This window comes from Oncorhynchus kisutch, linkage group LG10 (genome assembly GCF_002021735.2).
Source record: "Oncorhynchus kisutch isolate 150728-3 linkage group LG10, Okis_V2, whole genome shotgun sequence".
Classification (NCBI taxonomy): Eukaryota; Metazoa; Chordata; class Actinopteri; order Salmoniformes; family Salmonidae; genus Oncorhynchus; species Oncorhynchus kisutch.
In genome coordinates this window covers 33,117,296-33,128,179 of record NC_034183.2, presented here as the reverse complement: position 1 = coordinate 33,128,179, position 10,884 = coordinate 33,117,296, and the positions used below count along the sequence as shown (strand labels likewise).

At 41.8% G+C, this 10,884-nt stretch overlaps 1 protein-coding gene across 4 annotated transcripts in view; it reads left to right on the top strand.

Moving 5' to 3' along the window:
- Positions 1-10,884, top strand: part of LOC109898064 (ecotropic viral integration site 5 protein homolog) — a 93,528-nt gene that overhangs the window by 23,248 nt on the left and 59,396 nt on the right. For all 4 annotated transcript variants that reach the window (XM_031833564.1, XM_020492835.2, XM_020492832.2 and 1 more), the window contains exon 2: positions 8,007-8,266. In XM_031833564.1, the coding sequence (XP_031689424.1) occupies positions 8,088-8,266 (179 nt within the window). In that variant the 5' untranslated portion in view covers positions 8,007-8,087. The remainder of the gene's footprint in view (positions 1-8,006; positions 8,267-10,884) is intronic.

Genomic DNA, 10,884 nt, shown 5'->3' with positions numbered 1-10,884 from the left:
CTTTTATCTCCCTCACCAACTTCAAACATCAGCTATCTGAGCAGCTAACCGATCGCTGCAGCTGTACATAGTCTATTGGTAAATAGCCCACCCTTTTCACCTACCTCATCCCCATACTGTTTTTATTTATTTACTTTTCTGCTCTTCTGCACACCAATATCTCTACCTGTACATGACCATCTGATCATTCATCACTCCAGTGTTAATCTGCAAAATTGTAATTATTTGCCTACCTCCTCATGCCTTTTGCACACATTGTATATAGACCCCCCCCTTTGTTTTCTACTGTGTTATTGACTTGTTAATTGTTTACTCCATGTGTAACTCTTTGTTGTATGCTCACACTGCTATGCTTTATCTTGGCCAGGTCGCAGTTGCAAATGAGAACTTGTTCTCAACTAGCCTACCTGGTTAAATAAAGGTGAAATAAAATAAAATAAATGTCTTACTCATTGGTAGGAAGAGTGCAAATCAGATGTTGGGTCCTACATTTATTTAATATTATCTGAATCCTATAGACCTAAATTAAATTGGCCAATTTGAGTGTAGTTCTCCAAGATCAAATAACATTTCAACAAATCGAAGGTGCCTACACAGGATCGGTACACCGAACATTTGGTGGCAGAACTGCAAAAGTGTGTGCAAGCAAGGAGGCCTACAAACCTGACTCAGTTACTCCAGGTCTGTCAGGAGGAATGGGCAAACATTCACCCAACTTATTGTGGGAAACTTGTGGAAGGCTACCCAAAATATTTGACCCAAGTTAAACAATTTAAAGGCAATGCTACCAAATGCTAATTGTGTATGTAAACTTCAGACCCACTGGGAATGTGATGAAAGAAATAAAAGCTGAAATAAATCATTCTCTCTACTATTATTCAGACATTTCACATTCTTAAAATAAAGTGGTGATCCTAACTGACCTAAGAGCGGAGCGGCAATGTAGCCTAGTGGTTCGAGCATTGGACAAGTAACCGAAGGTTTGAATCCCCGAGCTGACAAGGTACAAATCTGTCGTTCTGCCCCTGAACATGGCAGTTAACCCACTGTTCCTAGGCCGTCATTGAAAATAAGAATTTGTTCTTAACTGACTTGCCTAGTTAATAAATAAAGGTTAAAAAAAAACATTTAAAACAATTTTTACTGGGGTTAAATGTCAGGAATTGTGATAAACTGAGTTTAAATGTATTTGGCTAAGGTGTACACTTCAACTGTACATATATGCATACACACAATATATGTATGTATGTATGTATGTATGTATGTGTGTGTGTGTGTGTGTGTGTGTGTATATCATACATTATATATATATCATACATTATATATATGTGTGTGTGTGTGTATGTATGTATGTATGTGTATATAAAAAAAAAGTATTTAGTCAGCCACCAATTGTGCAAGTTCTCCCACTTAAAAAGATGAGAGAGGCCTGTAATTTTCAGCATAGGTACACTTCAACTATGACAGACAAAGTGAGGGGGAAAAAATCCAGAAAATCACTTTGTAGGATTTTTTATGAATTTGTTTGCAAATTATGGTGGAAAATAAGTATTTGGTCAATAACAAACAAGCAAGATGTATGGCTCTCACAGACCTGTAACTTCTTCTTTAAGAGGCTCCTCTGTCCTCCACTCGGTACCTGTATTAATGGCACCTGTTTGAACCTGTTATCAGTATAAAAGACACCTATCCCCAACCTCAAACAGTCACACTCCAAACTCCACTATGGCCAAGACCAAAGAGCTGTCAAAGGACACCAGAAACAAAATTGTAGACCTGCACCAGGCTGGGAAGACTGAATCTGCAATAGGTTAGCAGCTTGGTTTGAAGAAATCAACTGTGGGAGCAATTATTAGGAAATGGAAGACATACAAGACCACTGATGATCTCCCTCGATCTGGGGCTCCATGCAAGATCTCACCCCGTGGGGTCAAAATAATCACAAGAACAGTGAGCAAAAATCCCAGAACCACACGAGGAGACCTAGTGAATGACCTGCAGAGAGCTGGGACCAAAGTAACAAAGCCTACCATCAGTAACACACTACGCCGCCAGGGACTCAAATCCTGCAGTGCCAGACGTGTCTCCCTGCTTAAGCCAGTACATGTCCAGGCCCGTCTGAAGTTTGCTAGAGAGCTTTTGGATGATCCAGAAGAAGATTGGGAGAATGTCATATGGTCAGATGAAACCAAAATATAACTTTTTGGTAAAAACTCAACTCGTTGTGTTTGGAGGACAAAGAATGCTGAGTTGCATCCAAAGAACACCATACCTACTGTGAAGCATGGGGGTGGAAACATCATGCTTTAGGGATGTTTTTCTGCAAAGGGACCAGGACGACTGATCCGTGTAAAGGAAAGAATGAATGGGGCCATGTATCGTGAGATTTTGAGTGAAAACCTCCTTCCAATCAGCAAGGGCATTGAAGATGAAACGTGGCTGGGTCTTTCAGCATGACAATGATCCCAAACACACCGCCCGGGCAACGAGGGAGTGGCTTCGTAAGAAGCATTTCAAGGTCCTGGAGTAGCCTAGCCAGTCTCCAGATCTCAACCCCATAGAAAATCTTTGGAGGGAGTTGAAAGTCCATGTTGCCCAGCAACAGCCCCAAAACATCACTGCTCTAGAGGAGATCTGCATGGAGGAATGGGCCAAAATACCAGCAACAGTGTGTGAAAACCTTGTGAAGACTTACAGAAAACATTTGACCTCTGTCATTGCCAACAAAGGGTATATAACAAAGTATTGAGAAACTTTTGTTATTGACCAAATACTTATTTTCCACCATAATTTGCAAATAAATTCATTAAAAATCCTACAATGTGATTTTCTGGATTTTTTTTCTCATTTTGTCTGTCATAGTTGAAGTGTACCTATGATGAAAATTACAGGCCTCTCATCTTTTTAAGTGGGAGAACTTGCACAATTGGTGGCTGACTAAATACTTTTTTGCCCCACTGTACATACAGTACCAGTCAAGGGTTTTAATTTTTTACTATTTTCTACGTTGTATAACAGTATTGAGGACATCAAAACTGTGAAATAACACATGGAATCATGTAGTAACCAAAAAAACTAATCAAAATATATTTGAGATTCTTCAAAGTTGTCACCGTTTGCCTTGATGACACCTTTGCACACTCTTGGCATTCTCTCATCCAGCTTCATGAGGTAGTCACCTGGAATGCATATCAATTAACAGGTGTGCCTTGTTAAAAGTTAATTTCTGGAATTGCTTTCCTTTAATGCATTTGAGCCAATCAATTGTGTTGTGACAAGGTAGGGGTGGTGTACAGAAGATAGCCCTATTTGGTAAAAGACTAAGTCCATATTATGGCAAGAATAGCTCAAATAAGCAAAGAGAAGCAACACTCCATCATTACATTAAGACATTAAGGTCAGTCAAACCGGAAAATGTCAAAAACTTTGAATGTTTCTTCAAGTACAGTCGCAAAAACCATCAAGCACTATGATGAAACTGGCTCTCATGAGGACCACCACTGGAAAGGAAGACCCAGAGTTACCTCTGCTGCAGAGGATACGTTCATTAGAGTTACCAGCCTCAGAAATTGAAGCCAAATAAATGCTTCAGAGTTCAAGTAACAGACACGTCTCAACATCAACTGTTCAGAGGAGACTGTGAATCAGGTCTTCATGGTCGAATTGCTGCAAATAAACCACCCACTACTAAAGGACAGCAATAAGGGCTCCTGAGTGGTGCAACGGTCTAAGGCACTGCTTCTCAGTAATAGAGGCGTCATTACAGACCCTAGTTCGGTTCCTGGCTGTATCGCAACCGGCCGTGATTGGGAGTGCCATTAGCCTAGCGTCGTCTGTGTTTGGCCGGGGTAGGCCGTCATTGTAAATAAGAATTTATTCTTAACTGACTTGCCTAGTTAAATCAAATAAATAAGAAAAAGAGACCTTCTTGGGCCAAGAAACACGAGCAATGGACATAAAATTGTTGGAAATCTTCCTTTAGTCTGAGTCCAAATTTGATATTTTTGGTTCCAACCGCTGTGTCTTTGAGTCACAGAGTAGGTGAACTGATGATCTCTGCATGTGTGGTTCCCACCGTGAAGCATGGAGGGGTGGTGGTGCTTTGCTGGTGACGTTGTCTGGGATTTATTTAGAATTCAAGGCACACTTAACCAGCATGGCCACCACAGCGATACGCTATCCCACCTGTTTAAAAAATATATATTTTATTTATTTAACCTTTTATTTTACCTGGTAGGCTAGTTGAGAACAAGTTCTCATTTACAACTACGATAAAGCAAAGCAGTTCGACACATACAACAACACAGAGTTATTTTTTAATATATACAGTGTGTGCAAATGAGGTAAGATAAGGGAGGTAAGACAATAAATAGGCCATGGTGGCGAAGTAATTACAATATAGCAATTAAACACTGGAATGTGCAGAAGATGAATGTGAAAGTAGAGATACTGGGGTGCAAAGGAGCAAGATAAATAAGTACAGTATGGGGATGAGGTAGTTGGATGGGCTATTTACAGATGGGCTATGTACAGATGGGCTATGTACAGGTGCAGTGATCTGTGAGCTGCTCTGACAGCTGGTGCTTAAAGCTAGTGAGGGAGATATGAGTTTCCAGCTTCAGTGATTTTTGTAGTTCGTTCCAGTCATTGGCAGCAGAGAACTGGAAGGAAAGGCGGCCAAATGAGGAATTGGCTTTGGGTTTGACCAGTGAGATATACCTGCTGGCGCACGTGCTACGGGTGAGTGCTGCTATGGTGACCAGTGAGCTGAGATAATGTGGGGCTTTACCTAGCTTTACCTACCTGCCCCCAGGGCAGCAGGGTAGAGTACCGGGTGGTATCTGGCTTGTAACAGTGACTAAAGTTCAGGGCAGGGTACTGGGCGTATGCTTGCTAGTGGTGACTGTACAACAGTCTGATGGCCTGTAAGGTATTTTGCCCCTTTCTAACTTCCTCTATTTTTGCATATTTTTGATACTGAATTATCAGACCTTCAACCAAACCTGGTATTAGTTAAAGGGAACCTGGATTTACAAATAACACACACAAAGATTACATGGGTTCCATTATTATTCCTGGCGAAAACCAAACACTGTATTCTACAGTAAGAACCTCATACCAACGGTCAAGTATGGTGGTGGTTCTGTGATGTTTTGGGAATGCTTTGCTGCCTCAGGACCTGGATGACTTGTCTTAATAGAAGGAACCATGAAATATGCTTTGTATAAGAGAATTCTACAGGAGAATGTCAGGCCATCTGTCTGTGAGCTGAAGCACAGCTGGGTCATGCAGCAAGACGATGATCAAAAACACAATCAAGTCTACCTGAAAATGGCTAAAAAGCAACCCATTTTAAGTTTTGGAATGGCCTCGTCAAAGTCCAGATCTAATCCCACTTGAAATGTTGCGGCAGGACATAAAACGAGCAGTAAATGCTTGAAAGCCCTAAAATTGTTGGGTGTAAGTGAGCAATTACTTTTTCACACATGGGCATTGGGTTTTGCATACATTTGTTTATTCAATTAATGAGATAAGAATGTAATTGTTATTTGTTCACTTATCTAATATTAGTTTTTGTTAATATTTTTAAAAAAAGCGAAAGTAGAGAATTAGAAAGGGCTTTGATGGTCTCCGAGATGGTTACCATACTAGGGGTTGCAAACCCATGTGGGGACGACTGATATGAAAATGTGGTCCCGGGAGAATTTCCAAAATCCTGAGAAATAATAAATGATATATATTAGCAAAAATTGAAATGTCCTCTCACTGTCAACTGTGTTTATTTTCAGCAAACTTAACATGTGTATGAACATAAGATTCAATAATTGAGACAAACTGAACAGGTGCCACAGATGTGACTAACAGAAATTGAATAATGTGTCCCTGAACAAGAGGGGGGTCAAAATCAAAAGTAACAGTCAGTATCTGTTGTGGCCATCAGCTGCATTAAGTACTGCAGTGCATCTCTTCCTCATGGACTGCACCAGATATTCCAGTTCTTGCTGTGAGATGTTACCCCACTCTTCCACCAATTTAGTGGAATTAAATTGGCGCGTGTACAGTATATTTGTTTGTCACACGTACAGCATATAGAGCCTTTGAGTGGAAAATCAGCTACTGCTGCAGCATCTTGTGGTGCTTTCAAGACAACTGGGAACTTAGAACAAATACGAGCTCAAATCAGGACTTCAGTGATCTTCAGGTCGGAAAGTCGTAGCTCAAGAACAGCGGTTCACAACCTCTTTTGTTTACTCTACCACCAACTGAATTTTGTTCTGCCAGGAGTGCCCCCTCGTGCCTTTTACCAGTAGGCCTATGATCTCATAAGTCTTAAGTTCCCCCTGTGTATAGTCCAAGTACCCTCAGGGGTCCTAGTACCCCTGGTTGGGAATCACCGCTCTAGAAAGACGCCCGTGTTTGCAAGTTTTTGAAATTCTGAGTTGGATGACTCTTTTTTTCCCCCCAGTTGTCTTGAACACACTGAAGTCGGAGGTTTCCGAGTTCCCAGTTGTTTTGAATAAGCAGCATCAAATCTTCAAACCTTAAATTGCTTCAAAGTAGCCTATTAGATCTCATCTCTTTCTAAATTTCTAAAGGATATTTTCATCACATGAAACTACTTGCATGTGTATTGCCCTTTTGACAACTGTTTTCCCGCTTAATTGCATTATGGAATGAACATTCACACGCAGCCTACTGCCTTGTGTGCATTTCTGTGCTAATAATGTGAATAAATAATAGTTTAAACATTTAAAGCTAAATATTCTGATCTGTTGCATCATTCATTGCTTTTTAACAGGTTTTTTTAATGTATCCTAGGCCTACTGGTTGTATGAATTTGGGATCTATCGTCCCAGAGTCTGTTTTGGAATAGCCTTTTTCTTTCTCGACAAGCTGACCAATAGAGTAGGTAGCCTAAACGTTTCTATAATAGTAGATTTACATAGGCTAGTGATTTTGCTGTTTGTTACTCGTCTTGTTGGCCGAGGAAAAGTAAATGTGGGCAGTTATTCTAACAGCTTCAAAGTGCACTTCAGAATTCGGTAAGAAAGACTGCACATCGTTGCATCCTCGACTTGAATGTTCTGTTAATATAAATGACCATATTCTAAATGTTATTTCTGTCATTCTGAGAATCATGGTTGGATGCCCTAATGAGGTTGCACACCCAATGCATGTGGGTCCGGTAAATTATTCAAATGTAAATTGAAATGTTGCAGGTCAAATGTCCGCCGCCACATTTTCCTAACGGAAACCCTGCCTCACCACCTGAGGGCTTCCCGGCATGGAGTCCAGGATCCAGATGCAGATGGAGGTGTTCAGTCCCAGGGTCCTTAGCTTAGTGATGGGCTTGGAGGGCACTATGGGTTTGAACTCTGAGCTGTAGTCAATGAACAGCATTCTCATATAGGTGTTCCTTTTGTCCAAGTGGTAAAGGGCAGTGTGGAGTGCAATAGAGATTGCATAATCTGTGGATCTGTTGGGGTGAAATGTAGTGGGTTTCTGGATGATGGTGTTGATGAGCCATGACCAGCCTTTGAAAGCATTTCATGGCAACAGATGTGAGTGCTATGGGGCGGTAGTCAATTAGACCGGTTACCTTGGTGTTCTTGGGCACAGGGACTATGGTGGTTTGCTTGAAACATAGGTATTACAGACTGGGTCAGGGAGAGGTTGAAAATGTCAGTGAAGACACTTGCCAGCTGTACAGCGCATACTCTGACTAAGCATCCTAGTAATCCGTCTGGTCCTGTGGCGTTGTGAATGTTAACGTCTTTGGGTCTTACTCACATCGGCTACGGAGAGCGTGATGAAACTACACACTAACACAGTCACACATCAGTGTGGTTTTCAATAGTCCTTTTTGTTCTCTGGCTATCCAGTGTCCATAACTAAAGCATTGCCAAAAAGCCCAAAATACATGAAACAGACAAGGAAGAAAGTTCAATTGTAAAGGCCTCCTCCAGTCCTCCTACAGCTCACATGAGTCCTTATCTCCTCCACAGGTGGCGACTGAAAAGGTTGCAGGCAAGCTGAGTTCTACACTCTCATGGGTGAAGAACTCAGTGTCACACACGGTCAGTCAGATGGCTAGCCAGGTGGCCACGCCGTCTAGCCAGGTGGCAACGGTGCCCTCGTCCCTGCAGACCACCACAGCCACCTCGTCCTCCACCTCCCTCTCCTCCTCGTCCCCCACTTCGGCATCGCCCGCAAAGCTCAGCCCAGATGAACTGGAGCTGCTGGCCAAGCTGGAGGAGCAGAACAGGTGAGGGGATCATGTCAAACAATCAATCACTCAATAACTGCCAAGTGTCAACATCATTCATGTTTCTGATATGTCAGTCATTGACAGTAACTTAATTAGCACATCTCAGGTAACATTGTTTAGATTGGGAAGTTAGTCTAGCCAGCTATCTAAACTTGTAATAATCGTGGTCGAGTTACCGACGGGGGTCCCCATGATTTTGTTAGTTACGCTCACTCAGATATCATATTAAAAACGGCTAAATCTTCTCTTAGCCACATGGCAAAATGTGTAGAAATGTAGCAAACTTGCTTTAAAACTACAACATGTATCTATGCTCCATGGAAAAATGTGTAGAACTCTTAAATATAAATCTCACCGCTGTCTTGGGGGGGGGGGGGGGGGGCTAAAATGTCTTGCTCTTAAGGTGGGCCACTGCGGCCCTTCATGATGAGTTCAGATTTTTTTGGGGCCCCCACCCGCTTCAAAGTTACCCATCCCTGTTGTAGACCATTGGCAAAGCCATTGGTTATGTAATGTTAATTGTCCATCTAGCAATAGAATTGCATGACACCCAACAACAGTGAGTATAATATTAACTGTGGTTGTGAAGGCATGGCACAGTCATCTTAGTAAGAACAGCCAGCCACACTCTGTCCCCTGAAGTTTTCATTAGCTGAAACAAGATTAGTGTGCATTTAGTCCCCACTGCTGTCGCTCCACTCTTTCTCCCTTTTCTCCCACCACTCTCTCCTTCTGTCCCTCCTATGGCTCTCACCCTGCTTTTATAAGAAGTCTCAGTGTTGACATGGAAACGATGATAACTGGGAAGTGCAGCCGGTTGCTTGGGTTTATACTCACTGCTGCGTAAAGCCTTCTCAAGTATCTCAAGTGAAGAATACTGTAGTCCGAGCCCTGTGAGATGTAGCCTTGGCTTTTACAGACCGAATGAAGGGTGGGTGAACTGATCTGTTTTAAGTGTGAGAGCAATGCTCATAGTGGGGCTGAGACAAACTGTAGTAGGACACATCTGAAGGTGAAACTATCTGCACAATCTGCTGTGTTAGATGAGCAGGAAGTGAGAGTGATATTTGAAAATGTTTTTTTCCCCCATGCTCTGTAAAGCTTGGCTATAGACTGAGAGAGAGACTTCTGCTTTCACTAGTGATGGATGATTCTTATCCTCTTCTATCTCCTTTTGGCATCAGTCTCTCACTCCATGGACTGTACCACAAGGATGTCTCACTAGATTTTATTATTCAACTTTTCCTTTTCATTGTCCTGGGCAGACCTCTAAGCACCTTCTTGAACAAAGGGTGGACAGAAGGCGTGGTGATGTAGAGGGGACTTCTGGGCTATTTGATCTTTGACCCAGATCTCAACCCCTGCAAGCAGGGCCACAGCTGGCCTCTTTCACGAGGCACATGTCTCTGCTGCCCCTCCCTTTTGTTCCCACTTCCATCCCTCCCTCCTTCCCTGTGACTGACAACAATACCCTATCATCTGCCACAGCCCACAAAGACCCTCATGTCACCCTGATAAAATGTAGAGTGCTCGTTGCCCCCTTAGAAAAGGCTGTGTCAGGTAGGAAGCACGATTTTAAGGGTCATTGTTTCTGTGGACCGAAAATGTCGTTGCTCATTAATGTTTTCAACAACAAACAAAAAAAGTTTTAATTGACATCCTTCCATTGAAAATAGTCATCTTTTGAAGAAGGAAAAAGCTAATATTCACTGCATGAAGACTCATTCAGGCGTATGATATCCCACTGATATTGATGTTGAGATTCCTTGTTCCTCCCCTAATGAATGCCAAGATGAAAAACAGAAATGTACGGTGCATTCGTAAAGTATTCAGACCCCTTCCCTTTTCCCACATTTTGTTACGTTACTGCCTTATTATACAATTGATGAAATAAACAATTTCCCTCATCAATCTATACACAATGCAAAGCGAAAACAGATTTTTAGAAATTGTTGCAAATGTATTTCAAAAAGAACTACACAGAAATACCTTATTCAGACTCGAGGCTGTATATTGCTGCAAAAGGTGCTTCAACAAAGTACTGAGTAAAAGGTCTAAATATGTATGTAAATGTGATATTTCTGTTTTATATACACACGCACACACATTTGGTAAAATGTATAACCTGTTTTTGCTTGGTCATTATGTGGTGTTGTGGGTAGATGAGGAAAATTGTTTATTTAATCTATTTTAGAATAAGGCTGTAATGTAACAAAATGTGGAAAAAGGGAAGGGGTCTGAATACTTTCTGAATGCTCTGTACATGCCTAGCTATCCTCTCTCTCTTTCTGACTGAGCAGGCAGGCACTGATGTGCAGCAAAAACTAGGCTATTATCTGTGGGAACTGACAGATTACTTTTGTATTTTGAAATCCATGTTTGGAGAAGGCCTTTGTACCGTGTAGAGTAGATAAGAGGTGTGTGTGTGTGACAGGGACAAGAGTCCCAGACTCAGTTCAGCCAGTTCACCAGGCTGGTAGCTTCTCTGGATCTTCTACATAACAAAGACATAATGAAAGCACCATGAGTCTGTCTTGGTAAACAACACAAGGATTGTTACTTCTCTTTCTAGATCACATGGCTCTTTTCTTGTTACCAAGAGGCCATAACGGAAG